The 17,558-nt window shown below is 36.0% G+C and overlaps 1 protein-coding gene across 1 annotated transcript in view; it reads right to left on the minus strand.

The window, feature by feature from the left end:
- The window catches only part of MYO3B (myosin IIIB), a 601,952-nt gene that overhangs the window by 343,357 nt on the left and 241,037 nt on the right, over positions 1-17,558 (minus strand). Inside the window, exons 16-20 of the mRNA XM_051990668.1 lie at positions 6,566-6,692; positions 6,209-6,419; positions 5,004-5,151; positions 3,128-3,281; positions 1,801-1,889 (exon numbers count right to left, since the gene is read on the minus strand). Of these exons, the coding sequence (XP_051846628.1) occupies positions 1,801-1,889; positions 3,128-3,281; positions 5,004-5,151; positions 6,209-6,419; positions 6,566-6,692 (729 nt within the window). The remainder of the gene's footprint in view (positions 1-1,800; positions 1,890-3,127; positions 3,282-5,003; positions 5,152-6,208; positions 6,420-6,565; positions 6,693-17,558) is intronic.

Raw genomic sequence — 17,558 nt, forward strand, 5'->3', positions numbered from 1 at the left:
TTTCTAAAACTCTAAAATGAACTGTTTCCCACCAAATACAAGTTTTCTACTTTTTTTCTCCCTTTCTTTGTTTATATCATTCCCCATACCAATATTATCCTCCATCTCCCTTCCCTCACAAATTCCTAAATTTCTCATCCTATAATATCCAACTAAATGTTATTTCCTGCATGAAATCTCCTTTTACCTCTCCAGTGGGGAAGATAATTGGCATAGTAGAAAGAGTACTGCATTTGAAATCAAGAAGGCTTGAGTTCAAATTCTGACTCAGATACTTACTAGCTATATGAGCCTGGATGTATGATAATTTTTCTCAGCTTCAGCTTCCTTATTTATAAAGTCAGAATAATATTAGCACCTACTTCACAATACTATTGTGAGAATGGAATAAGATAACCTGTGTGAAGTCCTTAGCAAATCTGAAAGTGCCACATAAATGTAGAGTATTTTATTTTAACCAGTGTTATGATAGATATTTCATGTTCTCTCTTATGTGATAAGTCTACCTTATCCCTGCTATGAAAGTAGAAGCTATATGGGGATCAACACTACCTTATTCATCTTTGTATCCCCTTAAATTGATGCCCAGCACGGTAGTTGGTCCACAGCAAAGCAGGATAATCTTTTTTTTTTTTTTTTTTTTTTTTTTACCTATACCCATTCCCATTTCCTAATTGAGAGAGAAGGAACAAGAAAACCTCTTTTATGAATATGTACAGAAAGGTAAAAGAAATTTCTGCATTGGCTATGTCTAAAAGAAAATACATCTTATTGTGCCATCTGAGTACTTTATCCCTTTAGAAGGAAGTCTTGAAAATAACCTATATATTCCCAAAGTCTCAATTTCATCATTATTATACTAATTATCGTTATTATAAAGCTTTATGATTTGTAAAATGCTTTATGTTCATTTTTTTATGTGATCTTTATAACAATCCTGAAAGGTAGGATTAAGGACCATTCTAAATCAGGCATAATATTGGTCTTACCTTACTTACAAGGTTGTTGTGGGTATCAAAGCTCTTTGTAAAACTAAAACAAAGATAACGTAATATAGTAGAAGACTCTGTCTTCCACTTAAAAATATATTGAAATTTTTATATTTCAATATATTTTAAAGAAAAATTCGACAGCACAGTTCAGTAAAGTTGTCATCAAAGGACTTACATTCAAATCCTGGTCTTGTTATTGACTCTCTGTTTGAATTAGTGTGAGTCAATGAGTTTTTTATACTCTAGTTTCCTCATTTATAAAGTGAGAAGATTGGACCAGATGGCTTCTAATGTCTCTTCCTACTCAAAATCTATGATTCCATGTCTCCAAATATTTTGATGCTTGGTGTAGGAGGTAGAATAAACATCTGGACATTTAATTAATTTTCTTGGCTTTTTATTTGGATGTTACAGTCCCCTATAGGTCTCGCCTAAAATTATATCAACCCTCCCAGGTTTATTCACATTCACATTCCGGAATTACTTTAAAATTTGAACATTCACAGCTAAACACACTGTGAAAAGATGTAGTATGTTTGCGCTCTGGAGAGCTGTCACTTCTAGGCAATACCTCAGGTAAGAGGCAGATGGCAGCTCTCTAGGCCACCCCTAGGAAAAACTGTTTCTATGCCAGAGGCAACTTTTGTGATCAATCCCACTGTGAAAATTTGTGAGTTATGATTAGGGTTTCAAGAAGAATTAAAAAAGAAAGAAATCTGCAAGCAATTTTACAAGCTTCACAGACAAGGCAATGTAGCCACTTATCTCTTGTTAAACTCAGATCCAATAACAATCAAACACCTTTTACCTTTCCAGCATAGTGCTGAATGCCAAAGCAGAGCTCCACTCGTTTAGGCCTCCAGAAATATTTACATCGCAGATTATCTTCAAATTTATCTGTTTAAAGACAGACGCAAACCACAGCATGAAATATCTTTGAGTGTCTGAATCAGTCTTCCTAGTCACAGGTGCCTGCCAAAAGCTAAAGAATTAGGGATAAGTCTGGGAGAGTCTCCCTACACTGAGAAGATGAGTGGTTGTGTTGGGCATTTTCTTTATTGCTCCATCCCCCTTTTAAGCATCTGACAAGGCAATATCTCCCAGAGTTTTTAGTTTCCCAGTATGCTGCTTCTCCTACTCTTTCTAAGAACTCTCCACAAATGTTTTTACAATAACAAGAATATCACCAATTTGCTTTTGGACAGAATCTGTCCTGAGGGGATGAAGATAATGTGGGCTTTAATTCATCATGATTATATGCAAGATTTATAGGTGTTCAGGGAAATTAATAGAAGTGTTAACAGACTTTTCACAAAACAACATATTTTCCACAAAAAAAAAATGTGGAATGCAATCTGCTATGTGAATAACCTCCCCCAGTAAGGAAAAGGATAGAAACATTCATTCATTCATTGAGTCTATCATCAAGTATTTACTAAGCTCCTGTCAGGAAGATAGACAGTGTTATACTAAAAAAAATTTTTTTTAATTTTAATTAAAAAAAAAATCAGTTCACAGGAGATCACTTTGAACTTATGATTTCATTGATATAGGGAATTCCAATAAGGAAACTCCCTTTACCCATGCAGATCAGCACTTTCTCAAGAAGACAAGGTGAAAGACTTGCATCTGGTTACACAATCAGTAGGCATCAGTGGAAGCACTTGGATGGATGCCATCTTGACTTGGAGGGTGGCTCTCTTATTACTGGGTCACACTATTCTTAGAAAAGACAGACTAGATCTAAGGGAAGACACAATGAGATTTACTGACTGAGTGTGGGAGAGCAAAGAGGAGTCAAAGATGAACATGATTTTCAGACCTTAGTGATTGGGATTCAATTAGCTACATTTTCAGAAACAGAAAAGTCAGAAGGATTTGAGGTGGATGGGTGGAAAAGATAAGTTCAATTTTATACACGCTAAGTTTGGGGAGATAGTAGAGTACAAATGTTACTTGTCACTTGCTAAATGTTCTAATTAATTTTAAAAGAGGCTGCATCTAATACACACATTACTAGCTGACAAAATTATAGGATATGTAAAGCTTTATGTTAGATCCCCTTTGCCTTAAGGATGTGAACAGATGCCACATTCTGGACTCAATGTGTATTCCTTTCTTGAAAAAATATATACCAACTAATGTCAGGTCTGTTGCCTGAGGAAATCTGCTTTCTTCATCAAGGAGAGAAAGCAATCCCATTGGTTTCTGAAGAAACATATCCAGAAGAGGTCGATTGTCTTCATATTCCACTACTGCAGCTTCAATTCCTTCATTCTGATATTCCATCTGTTGGAAAATTTAGTATGAATACACACAATCCCCATTCCCTCCACTCCCCACACCCCAACATATGACTGGTCAGATTACAAACAACATATTATTTTGCTATGAAGTTTTTAAGAGGAAGTACAGCAGAGCAAACAGAGTGCCAACCTCAATACTAGGTAGTCTAGGATTCAAATTGTATCATTGACACACTGATATACCTAGGGAAGTCATTTAACTTTTTAGTGTCCCAAACAACTCCTTCAGGAAATGTGCCAATCTACATAAGTAGGAGGAGCTTCCTTATTTAGGAGTACCTTATATCAATGAAATCACAGGAACCATACGGTCCTTATCATTATCCCGGTCAAATTTCTAATGAGCAATGACATTAAACTTTCTGTGATAAATTAATACTGATATTTGTATGCTCTCTTGTGTGCAGAAATGTTTGCTTGACTCTTATCTGTTAATGACTTGTAGCAAACAGCTGATTCTAGATAAAAAGGGGATGCTTGTCTATTTCTCCCAGGAGAGGGTGACTGTGCATTTTTTAAGAACACAAACAAAAAAGAGTAGAGAGAACAGCTAGAAGAATAGGAAGGTTGAAGAGAGAAGAAAACCTTTTTTTTTTTTTTTTCCCATTAAGCATTTGATTTAGAACAGAAGGTAAGATTTCTCTTGCAATGGAGGGATTAATCTAGCCTAAGAGCCTCAGAGGGAGAATTTAATTTCTCGTGGATGCAGACAAAAAAAGATTTTTTACTGGGAAGAGATAAAATTGGGAGTTGGCAGTAGGGAATAGGAGAGGAGGGAGCCCTGGGCAGATTTAGCCACAACAACTGAAGAAAGCTATCACATTTTTCTCCAAAGCTGGACCAAAGGACATTTGGTATTTACTTTAGGTCTTGAGGATGGCCTGACCAATAACCAGTTTATGAGTATCTCAGCAACATTTCTTCCAGCAAAATGGTTACTGCAAGATTAGTCAGAATGTTTTTTTGTTGTCATACCAAATTGCTTTTTGAAAAAGAAAGGATATTCCAGAGAAGGGTCTTGGCAAATTATCTAGGCTAGGGAAAAGAGCAACCCTGAGACATACCAAAAGCAAGAAACTAGTAGCCAGCTAAATCCTGTGCCTAATGCCTTCTGTTTTACTTCCTACCAGCTTTACAAGACTCAATTTCCATCTGTAGAACACTAAACACATTCTAATACAATAGGTTCCCTCTATGGAGCCCTAAAACTGAGCAAGACAGGTGACAAAAGTGGGTTTTGAGGGCAAAACAATTTATGTCATGAGGACACTGGTGGGGTGTTGAGAATAATAAGGAATTAGGCCCTATTTGCCAGCTCATCAATTCCATTTTAGATAATATATATTTTCTAATTAAATGGAGGGGAAAGACTATGATCCATGGAATTAGTCCATAAATGGAGGCATTTTGCTTTGAAGAAATATATAAATCATTGGCTTGCACCAGTTCCATACAAGTAGGGAATTTTTGCTTTTCTAAAGAGATCTAGACTTCTCTATTTGTGCTAACTTTAGACTATTTACATGTTCTCGACAAAAATTTTCTATTAAAAACAGAATCTCCTCATTAGCCAGCCCATTTTCTCCAAAGTCTTCTCTCTAACAGAATTTTTGCTTTGGGCCATACGTAATTTGGAGGGAGTTTACCATTTCCTACCCCTATTACTTTCATTATCATGTTTAATTATTTCAGAATTCAATTTTACCTGTTCAAGTGCAAAAATGTGTTGGTTGAAATAGTACTGGATTTGCTCATTGGCAATGTTTATGCAGAGCTGTTCAAAGGAATTTCTCCGGAAGTTCTCAAATCCAAAGATATCCAGAATCCCAACATTCATCCCACGCTCTGTACGACTACATGGGAAATAAGCATGACATCTCTCACAAAGAAGAAGCACTTCTGAACAGCAAATAAAGTGCATTTGTATTTACATGCACAGAAAGAACAGACACCCTGCTAAATAGAACTTGGTATATATGTCTCTGTCTCTCTCTCCTCCCCCTGCTCTCACTCTATTTCTTTTCTTTTTCTTTCTTTTCTTTAATCTACAATTATGACTTCATCAGCAGATACATATATCAAGCAGATACTCAGTTATTTTATAGTCTTTGGGGTTGTCTGGAGTATTGAGAAGTTAAGTAACTTGCCCAGAAGCATAAAGCTAAGATATCACTCCAAGGATCAACCCTCATATTGCTGCACTGTGCTCACTCTTATTTACTCCTATGGCATTTGTTTCTCACCTTTTACTAAATGACAGACTATGGGTATTGTCTCAGATAAACTGAGATCTGGGAAAGACCTTAGCTTAAAAAGGCATCATCTCCCTGATGTTATGATCCTCTTTGAGAATGAAAGATCAACAATAATAGCAATGGCCAAGAGGACAATTGCCCTAAAAACTTGGAAAGAATAAGTAGTATGCTTCCCTTGGGAATAAACCCAGTATGGAATGAGACCTCATCAACTTGTTATAAATAAGGATATAGCCAGCTGTCTTACAAAAAATCAAGAATAGATGATTCCTGTTTTAAAGTTCAAAATAATGTGTATGTTACATTTCCCTGGGGGAAAAAAAAATCAATAATGCTATTTTCTAAGCAAAACTCTCTCCCCCATCCTTTCTTTCTACCTTTCCCCCTTTTTCCTTCTTCCTTCCCCTTTTCTTTCCCCTTCTCTTCTCTCACTCCTTTTCCCTTTCTCCCCATCCTCTTCCTTTTCTGTTGCCCTCTTTCTCCCTCACTCCCCCATCCATTCTCCCCTCATTCCCTCTTCTTCTGCTTCCCTCCCTCCCTCGCCTTTTTCTTGTTCCCCCTCCATCTGTCTCCCCCCTCTCCCTCCATCCTACTCCCTCTCATCCCCTTCTTCTGTCCTCTTCCCCTCCCCCCTGCTACACACACAGAGACTTGCCATATATTTTTGTCTGGCTGTAACAGCGTGTTGATGCGATTTACAATCCAGCTGAAAAGCCTCCCATACAAGGCTTTCGACATGGCATCTCGAACGTCAGCAGCTTTGTCCACAGTATTGGTGCGGATGATGGTTTCCCCTCTGGTGACCACACAATGTGAGGTGAGAGCCTCCTGGAGTTCCTCTGAGCTGATACTAAGCAGGGTGGCAGCTGGAACACAACAGAACCCAGATGTGGGCCCAAGCCCAAGGCTGTCAGAAACTGCCACCAGCTAGGGCGGCTGCAGCCATAGCAGAAACAGTAGCATCATTAACATGCACTAGGGAAAACACAGGGCCTGAGCATCACATAGTTACCATTTTCCAAGGCCACTGAATTGGGAACTTCACTCTTATCTGTCTGGTGTTCTGAAGAAATTGATGCAAACTCAATGTTTCCAGTGTTCAAAATTGCAGCTAAGATTCTGTACACTGAATGTACCTCCTGAAAAGAACACCAAAAACCATTTTTTTCTGAGTCACTATTAATCAGACTAAATTAACACTATAGTCCTCAAATTAGATGTTTGCATTGTTTACTTAAACAGGGAAAAAACTTAACAGATTTTTGAATGTAATTTTTATGGAAGGGTAGAGATGCTTGGCCATTCTATGTGCCATGAGATTAAAAACAAAGTTGAATTGTAGAATCATAGATCTAGAATTGGAAAAGGAGTAGAAGCCATTTAATATGCCTACATATACCCACAGCTCTGCTCCATATTTTACAGGTTAAGCCCCGAAAATTAAATTACTGGTCCAAAGCTTTATTTCTCTCTAGGATGCCCCATAGATTCATTTCCATAGGGCTTAGTCTACTATGCCATAAAAATCTCTTTAACCTACAAGCTCCTGTTGCCCCCTAACTGCTTCTTCTATTAGTAGTATCCTTGATAGGGTGCAGCTTCTAGGAGAAATATAGCAGTAATCCTAAGCCCCCCCCCCAGACTTTAGGTATGTTTTTGTTCTAACAATCTGTTTGTCAAGGATCCAAAAGTCTCCTGGCCTTACGAATACTATAGTATAGTCCTAGAAACATTGCTAACTGCCAGATAACAATGTGTTGGTCAGTTGGCCAGAAACCCTAGATAACAGGGTTTCTGAGACAAATGGTGAAGTACATACCAGATTACTCTCAATTCTACCTGTAAACTATAAAATTAGCATATCACATATAAAATAGCATGACATAAAGAAACAGATCTCTCTGTCTTCCTATGAATTTATCTTCTTGCTCCCAGTTCTTTGCTAAATCCTTTTGGAACGTATCCTGCGTCAATTGGCATTACAATTATAATAAACTTTGCTCCTTGACTTGGAGATGGGTTCAAGCCTGCAAATTCTTTTGAGACATCTTGTGTCTGCAACCCCAATCTTTTGGGGTCTCCTTTTGAACCTCCCATGGGGCCTCACCTTCTGATTGGCTGGTTCCTTTTTCCCTATTTTAAGGAGGAAGCCCTGGCCAAACATGGCTTTTTTCCTTCTTTAGGTCACCTTTCTGCCTCAGCTCTACAGGAGTTTCTCTTTATTCACATTTCCTTTGGTGGGTACATTCCCCTTCCCTTCTTTATCTCTCTTTTCAATCTTTCCTGTTAGAATGAAAGCTCCTTAAGGGAAGGGACTTGTGTTCTCATTATTTAGCACATCTGACATATTAGAAGATTGAATAAATGTTTGTTGACTGAAAGTTACACAGGTAGTAAATATCAGAAGTGAAATTTGAACAAGTCCTTGGACTTCTGAGTCCTTGCTGTTCCCCATGGACCTTTTGTCTTCCCCTTCTGCCTTTGTCATAGATGGGCTGTGAATATGAAGAGCTAAAAGAAAAAAAGGATAAGTCCTGCTTTCATGATGACAGTTGAGCAAATAACATAGATGAGAGTATCATTCTACTGTATTCATAGGTTCAGAGATGTAAAGGCCTTAGAAATTATCTAATCCAAGAGTTTTATCCTGTTTTGTTAACCTTTTATAAGCTAATGTTAATTCTTCTCTTAACCTCTTAGAGGTAGCTTGGTATAGTAGTGGAGAGATCTCTAGACTTAGAATCAGAAAGCCCTAAGTCTCAGGTATTCACTAATTGTGTGACTCTAGGAAAGTCTTGTCTGCCTCAGTTTCCTCAACTGTAAAATGGGGATGATAATATCATCTACCTCCCAGGGTTTTAGTGAGGATCAAATGAGATACTGGTAAAGCACTAAGCATAATCCTTGAATATAGTAAGCACTTAATAAATACCAATTCTCTTTACATTCTCTTTCCTTTTAATGCCTTGACCACTTTGACCTGGTGATCCCTTTCAGAATGATGTTTTTAAGTACAAACAATAAAATACATAGGATTATAAAGAAAACCAATTATATTGAAATGCAAATATTAAAAAGACAAAATTCATGGACCCAAAATTCAACTGCCCTGTCTTAGAAATGAGGAAGATACCTGAAGCCCAGAAGAGGCTAGATTTAAGAATAAGGATTTAAAAACCAGATTTTCTGATTCTCCTATACATGTTCATTCTGCCTGTTTTTCTTTCTTTCTTTTTTTGGTGCCTGTTTTTCCATAACCAGCAACTTTAGAGCCAAAAGATATTTCCAGAATTAAAAACACTCAGGCGGAGATCTATATTAGTGCTAAAATAAATAGCTCCTAAATGATGCTTCCATGCCTACAGCATTCAGATAAGCACAAAATAAATAAATAAATAAATAAATGTAAAATAAAAAGCCAGACCATCTGCAACAGTGCCATCTGCTGACTACTTGGTAATACAGCAAAACCAAATGAAGTTTTCTTTTTAAAAGCATCTCTTCTAGGAAAATAACAGATTTAAATGAAAGCCAAAATGGGCTCAATGCTCAAATAACCATCTTAGGCGATAGTGATTGGGGGAGGGGTAGTGTATTTAGAGTGTGTATGTGTGTGTGTGTGTGTGTGTGTGTGTGTGTGTGTGTGTTTTAAGAAAGGAATTTTATTGATTTCTTAGAGCATGTGGAAATCCCATGGTTCAAGCCCTCTCCTAATGAATCAAGATACAGCTTTAAAGCCTTTTATCACTCTCTTCAGTTTCATTCATTTGACCACATTAAATCAGACTCTCAGATTGCCTAATATATTTTTTCAACTGAAGTCACCACAAAGCAATCCATTAGAAAGCATTTATTAGGCAGCTACTATGGGCCAGGTGTTTAATTATACATGCCAAGGGAACAAAGGTAAAAATGAACTATCCCTGTCTGTATAGAGTTCAAATTCTATTAGGAGATAAGCATTTATTAAGTCAAGTATGACCCAAGTACTAAAGCCCATTGGTATGTCAGGGCATTAAAATCTCCACCAATAAGGAAGGAGGCCCATCACAATGGACTTTGGGACTCGGGACACATTCAGAATTTATGCAAAATAAATATAAGATAATTGGGGGTGGGGGAAAGGCTAGGAAAATCCTGAGGACAAGTGATCCTGATTTCTAGAAGAAGATGGGATTCAAAGAGGAAGAGAAAAGGAAGTGTGTTCCAGGAGAGTCTAGAGATGTGAAGAGGAAATTTGGTGGGAGGAACAAAAGGGCCAGGATAAGAAAGTATATGAATATACAGTAAACCTAGAAAATTGTAGATTGGGGCCAGGTTACATGCCAAACCAAGGAGTTCACATTTGATCCCAGAGGCAGAGCTTTTCTGACTAAGAGAATAATGTAGGGAAATCTATGCTTTAGGAATTTCACTATAGCACATGGAGAACTGAGACGTATTTATTAAACATCTACTATATACAAAGAAGACACAATGTTCAAAGAAGGAAAACAAAGACAAAAAATAGTCCCTGACCTCAAGGACTTACATTAAAGTTTGGAGAAGCACAATGGGTATAAAGGTAAATATAATACAAAGTAATTTGTGGAGGGAGAGGAACCATGAATGACTTCATGGAAGAGGAAGCCTCTGAAATGAGCTTTGCTGGGAAGACAAGGATTCTAATGGGTATTGATGAAAAGGGAGCTCATTCCAGGTTGGAGGGAACAATGTATTCAAATACACATTGAGCAGGAATGGGGGAATCAGTTTGGGAAACAAGTCCAGTTTGGTTAAAACATAAGAGTTTATAGAGAGGAATAGTATGAAACATGGTTAGAAAGGGAGATGGGAGCCAAATGATTTAGGGTTTTAAATGCTAAGCTAGGAAATTTTCATTATATACTTAGAGACAATGATAAGCGACTGAAAATTTTTATACAGAGGAGTGACATGGTCAGATTTGTGCTTTGGAAGATTATTTTGACAGGTAAATAGAAAATGAACTAGAAAGGGAAGAGACTGGTAGGGAGACCAAGAAGTGCCACTATAGCAGGTTGGTACAACTATGGTAGTACTAAGATATTCCAATAGGTACCAATAGTTCAATAAGATCATTAGAGTAGTTAACATTAAAGGAGATGAAAGCTTGATTTAGGGTATTAGCATTATTACAAGTGGAAAGAAGCTATATCTCAAAGAGATTTTTTTTAAAGGAAGGGAAAAGGATATACCTGTATAAAAATGCTTGTAGCAGCTTTTATCAACAATTAAAAATCAAGGGAGTGGTTGTCAATAGGGAATCAACCTTCCTGCTAAAAAGTTATCACTTAGTACAAAACACAAACACACACACACATATACGTAATTTATATTATGATTATTTCTATGTTACCAACCCATATAGAGGTGTTATACTGTATAATGTTACACTCTTAGGATGCCTAATTTGAAAAATAGACAACTGCATATTGAGATTCAAAAGGAGACCCCTAAAAGGTTGGGGTTGCAGACTGATGTTGCAAGGTATTCCAAAAGAATTTTCAGGCTTGCAAATCTTCAAGTCAAAGGGCAAAATTTAATATAATTGTAACTCCAATTAAAACAGGCTAAGTTCCAAAAGATTTTAGTAAAGAACCAAGAGAAAGAAGATAAATTTATAGGAAAAGGCAGAGAGATCCAGTTCTTCATGTCAATAATATGCTAACTTTATGGCTTAGAAATAAAACTGGGGAGTAGCGGAGGGGTGGTCTGATGTACCTTAATATTGAATTTTATGGTTTAGAAGTGGGGTTGAGAAATAGTCTGTTATGCACCTCACCATTTCTCTCAGGAACCCTGGTATCACTGGCCAACAGACTGTTATCTGGCAATGTTTCTAGGACTATACTATAGCATTTCTAAAGCCAGGAGACTTTAGGATCATTGACAAATAGATTGTTAGAATAATAGCACTCCTAAAGTCTGGGGATCTAAGGATTACTGCTATATTTCTCCTAGAAATTGTACCCTATCATGCACACAGAAGGCAAAAGTAACTTGAAGCTGCCTGTAACCACTAATTATTCTTCAGGCTGTGAAAGAATTTCAAGACAATTTCTTGATGCTTTGTTGCCAGGGTGGTGCTAGAACTGACCAAAGAAATATGTAGAGAATAATATTATGGAGTATGTAGAGAGTGGAATATGGTCAGAGAATTAGTATTGTGATTGGAATAATTGAATTAATGCAAAGAGTAGTAAAATAAATGAAGAGCTAAGAGATAAATTGAATGATTATTAGTCAGGACTGGTAGTTTGGGGTGTTTTCAGGGATAGATCCCTGACAATTCGTAAATCAGTCTGTTTGCAAACTCCTGGATGGCTGGGCTTACCCCAAAGACAAAACTTGATATATGGGAGCATAGAGAAAGTGGATATTGAGCTAAGTTGTGACTGGCCATTTCACTAGTTGTTAAAGTTTTAAAATTTTGTGGGTCAGTGCCTTATCATGAAACAACATCAGAATTTGGAGAAAAATGAAGAGAAACTCCTAACCAATAATGTGTGAAGAAGGCATAATTCCAAATGACCTTGAAGGCCCTGGGAGACTAAAGTGGACTTGGATCTTAGAGAGTGATTAAGAGCAATAAATATGTATTATTAGGTCACACTTTTTGGAGGAAGTATATCTCACTATGTCAAACAATTATTCAGGATCACATCAATGAAAATGAAAGACACACTATCTACATCATAAAGATTTGGGTTTAATTTTCATCAAAGCAACCTTTTATTTAAACAAAGGGAGAAAGATGTTCTTCTCTATTGATGGCATTAGTCACAAAGAGAGGTTCTTATGGAAATCCTAGCTTTGCTATTGAAAATCCAACTGATGACAATAATGATAATGATAGCTTACATATACATAGCACCTTATGGGTAATAAAATACTTTCTACATATTATCAAATTTGATCTTCACTATTTTATAATTTAGGGCAGCCAAATGAAAAGAGATTATGTGAGCTGTTTAAAATTACATAACTAGTAAATAATTAGAAAAACATCAAGATTTCATTTTAATAATTTTGGTGAGTGCATTGGATAAAGGGCCAGCCTTGGTGTTGAGAAGACATGAATGTATTATGACAAGCAATTCACCTAATCTTTGAATCACAGGCAATTCTCTAAGACAAATATTACAGATGAAGAGAAGACAAACATGATGCTAAACACTAAAATATTATTTCATTTGATGATGACTTATTAATCTACATTGAATGAAGAATTTTTTACACATTAAGAGTTCCTCAATTAATTAAATCTTAAATTTAGATGCCTTACCCTCGAAAAAAATATTATTATAAGAATCTGGTGATAAGGAGGCAGAGGGAAAGATGCTTGAAAAGACTAATGGGTATTATAGAAAAGAAAAGGACTTCCATTTACTTGATCATTTAGATGTTTTAAATAGTAACACCAAAAAAGTGACAGAATTTTTAAAATGATGCATTAATTTATCTCTATATGACGCCAGAACCATTAGTTAAAAAGTGCACAGCTTGGTCACTTGAACTATTTGATACTTATAGTCCTTGATATGTGTTAGTGGGAAGGGGGGAAGAGAGGGTAGAGGGGGAGAGAGGAATGAAGGAGGAGTCAGGAAGGGAAAGGAGAAGCACTGCAAAGGGTTTGAGTACAATCAGCTGAATCTTTATGAATCTATGAATCTCTCTTTACACACACACACACACACACATACACACACACACACACACACACACACAAAACCACAACCAACCCCCCCCCACACACACACACACAAAAAAAAACCACAACCAACAATGTGGTCACAACCAACCCCATTTTCCATAATGTACTCAACAGTGAGATTGAAGAAAAGCATTTTTTGACCATTTTGCTAACTCTAACAATTTATTGTTTTTATTTCTATATTGCATTTCTGTGGCATTATAACAGATAAAAGACCATTTAACTTTTATTTCTAGCTTCTTCTTCCTTCCTTCCTTCCTGTCTGCCTTCCCTCTTTCATTTTCTCCTGATCCCACTACTGATTGACACAGGAGATGTGACCTGCTCTGTTTCTGACCTAATTGTGTTTTTTATTTCAATGGTATTTATCTCATCTTTAAAATAAAATTGCCGGTCTCTATTTTTTAAATACACATTGCTTTATGAATCATGTTGAGAGAGAAAAATCAGAGCAAAAGTGAAAAACCATGGGGGAGGAAAAAAAAAAAAACAGAAAAAAAGGGAGTGAACATAGCATGTATTGATTTATATTCATTCTCCACAGTTCTTTTTTCTGACTGCAGATGGCATTTTCTCTCCAAAGTCTATTGGAATTGCTTTGGATCACTGAACTACTGAGAAGAATCAAGCCTTTCATAGTTGATCATTGCACATTCTTACTGTTATTCTGTACAATGTATTCCTGGTTCTGCTTGTTTCACTCAGCATCAATTTGTATAAATCTTTCCAGTACTTTGTAAAATCAGATTGTTTATCATTTTTATAGAAAAATAATATTCTATTACCTTCATGTGCCACAAATTATTTAGCCATTCCCCAATTGATGGACTTCTACTCATTTTCCGATTCTTTGCTACCACCAAAACAGCTGCTACAAACATTTTTGCACATGTGAGTCCTTTCCCCTCCTTTATGATTTTCTTGCCATACAGACTCAGTAGTGGCACTGCTGCATCAAAGGGTATGCACAGTTTCATAGCCCTTTGGATTTAGTTCCAAATTGCTCTCCAGAACAATTAGATCATTTCCTAATTCCACCAACAATGCATTAGTGTCCCAGTTTTCCCACATTTATCATTATTTTTTCCTGCCATTTTAGCCAATCTGAGAGGTGTGAGATGGTAACTCAGAATTGTTTTAATTTGTATTTCTCTAATAAATAATGATTTAGAGCATTTTATATAACTATAGATGGTTTTAATTTCATCATCTGAAAATTGTCTGTTCATATCCTTTGAGCATTTATCAATTGGAAAATGACTTGTATTCTTATAAATTTGATACAGTTCTATATATATTTTAGAAATTTAGAATGTATCAGAAATAATGGCTGTAAAGATTTTTTTATCAGCTTTGTATTTTCCTTTTAATTTTGTTTCTGTTGGTTTTGTTTGTGCTAAATCTTTTTAATTTAATGTTATCAAAGTTGTCCATTTTGCCTTTTATAATGTTCTATAGTTCTCTTGTGGTTATCAGTTCCTCCTTTCTCCAAAGATCTGATAGGCAAATTATCCCCTAATTTGTTTATGGTATCATTCTTTATGCCTAAATCATGTACCCATTTTGACCTTACTTTGGTGTAGGGTGTGAGATATGTCTATGCTGAGTTTCTGACTCAGTTTTTTTTTTCCAGTTTTCCCAGAAATTTTTGTCAAATAGTGAGTTCTTATTCCAGAAGCTGGTGTTTGGGGGGTTATCAAAAACTGGATTATTATAGGCCTTGATTATTGTGTCATGTATATCTAATCTATTCCACTGATTCAACATTCTATTTCTTAACCAGTACCAAATGGTTTTGATGATTGCTGCTATATGGTTTGGTACTTCTAAGTCACCATTCTTTGTATTTTTGTTTTCATTACTTCCCTTGATATTCTTGATATTTTTGGCAGTTTGACTGGAATGGCCCTGAACAAGTAGACCAATTTAGGCAGAATTGTCATTTTTATTATATTAGTTTGGTCTAGGCATAAACAATTGATATTTTTCTAATTGTTTTTAGATCTGACTTTATTTGTGTGAGAAGTGTTGTGTACTTGTGTTAACATACTTCTTGTGTTTGTCTTGGCAGGTAGGCTCTCAAGTTTAGGTATTAGTACCGTATTTATGTCATAGGAGAAATTTGGCAGGACTCATTCTTTACTAATTTTCCCAAATAGTTTACATAGTATTGAAATTAATTTGTTCTTTAAATGTTGTTGGCCTCTATTGATGGCCTTTAAGATCCATTCATTCTCTCAATCTAAAATGGTAAAATCCTGTTCCATATTTTCAAAATACCCTCTATTAATTAATAAGCATTTTTTAAGTGTCTACCACGTGCAAGAAATGGTAACCAAACCTAAGGATATTGAAACAAAAGTGAAGCACTTCCTGTCCTTAAGGAACATTCTAAGACTTTTGAAATACATTCTAATAGGAGAAACATGTACACATATATATACAAAATATAAAGTAGTTTGTCCCTCCATAAGCAACCTGGTGGCCCTCTGCTCACTATATTGGTGCTAAATTTAATGCAGATACCTGATTTATTTGGTCTTATTTGGTTCAGAACTCCTAAGTTCAAAGGATTCACCATGTTCAGCCTCTTTTAGTAGCAAGTATTATAAGTATGCATCAACATGATCAGCTGCAGTTAATTTCGAATCCTAAAACATTGTCAACTGCACCTGCTTTAGTAGATAGAGTTGTTCTTTTTGTAGGACTCCACAGAGTTCTGCCCTCAGACTTGAGATCTCCATCCTTAAAACTTCTCTCGAAGGAACTATTATACCCATTGTACAAGACTACTTGAAACTATATGCTTGTCATTATAATTGTTCTTAGATGCTTTCTCATAATTATTAACAAAAAATAGCATCACAAATTAATAAATATAAAGCTCTTTTAACAGATGCCTGAGTGTATTTAATTGCTTCCCTCCAAAAAGTCAAGGGAAAAATATTTCTATTTTTAATCTAACCTTTGGGAATTTCCACTGTCAGTCAGTTTAAAGTCTGTGGGAGGCTGACAGTGCAAATTAACAGCTGGTTAGAAAGAGGAAAGGTATTATTATGATTAAACCCAACCACACAGGGGAGTAAAGTCTTAGCCAAACTCACTGGATTACAGCAGCAGTTTTTTATAGAGGGTAACTGTCCTAGGATAACTGGGTTATCTGATAATCTCATCCCTTAAGATTTAACACTCACTCCTTATACCTAATCTCTCTTTTCCTTTGTTGGAAAAGCAAAAAATATATATAGTTTGCAAAAACTATGGCAGAAAGCCCAGAAACTGTGACATGAATATATCACAGAATAATATTTTTGGCCAGGGTTATAAATATTTTTTATTACCTTTAGCATATATTTAATAGAGACAGTCTGTATCTTATATGATAAGAGTAGTACAACATTCACAGATACAATAAAGAATGGATGACTATATACTCTCACAGAATTAAATTACTGTGCACAAGTTTAGGGGCATAAATGAATTTGTCTTGATGCCCAAGAAGTTACTTCTATAAATATCCTTGAATATAAACTAAACAACAAAGTACTCTCATAAATTGTTTGGTTTAATGGCTACAACAGACACAAATATGGGGAAAGATAGTATCATTTATGAAAATGGGGTTCTTTCAAAGTTTGCTATCATAGTTAGCCTACATTAATGAGAATTCCAAAATACAGAGACTTATGGTGCTCATAACCCAATCCCTACACTAGTTGGAGAGCTCATTGTGTCAGAAGGGGGTACCTTGGCCTCTAAGCCAACTTAAACAAAGGATACAACCTTAAATGGGGCAGGAGGGGGGGAAGAGAGTGAATGGAGCTTTGTCCTGGGGAACTGCAATTCTGAGGATACTGCAAGCACTTAAATTTCTTTTGAATTTGGAAACAACCAACTTTAGCACCTAGGTAATAATACTGTGTGACCCATTTCCCTTTCTGTTCTCCTTCTTTCTCTCCTCGGCAAATAGCTTACCCAACCTTGCCCTGGGGTTAGTTCATTATGCTTCTCTAGGACCCACCTGACTCAATACAATTAAAACCACCATCATCCCGGCTCATATTTGTCCCAGAACTCTAATACAGCATTTTCCAAAATGTATTTAATGGAATATGAATAGAGATCCCATCAAAAAAAAGGTGATGAAAAGGATACATTATATGTATCAATTAATTTTTATGTGAAAATAGTATTAATTGCCTTTACTATGTTCCAAAATTCCCTAAACTCTTTTTTCTTCTTTATAGTATTTTTCTCATCTGTATTTTAA

The sequence above is a fragment of the Antechinus flavipes genome, chromosome 3 (assembly GCF_016432865.1).
Source record: "Antechinus flavipes isolate AdamAnt ecotype Samford, QLD, Australia chromosome 3, AdamAnt_v2, whole genome shotgun sequence".
NCBI lineage: Eukaryota > Metazoa > Chordata > Mammalia > Dasyuromorphia > Dasyuridae > Antechinus > Antechinus flavipes.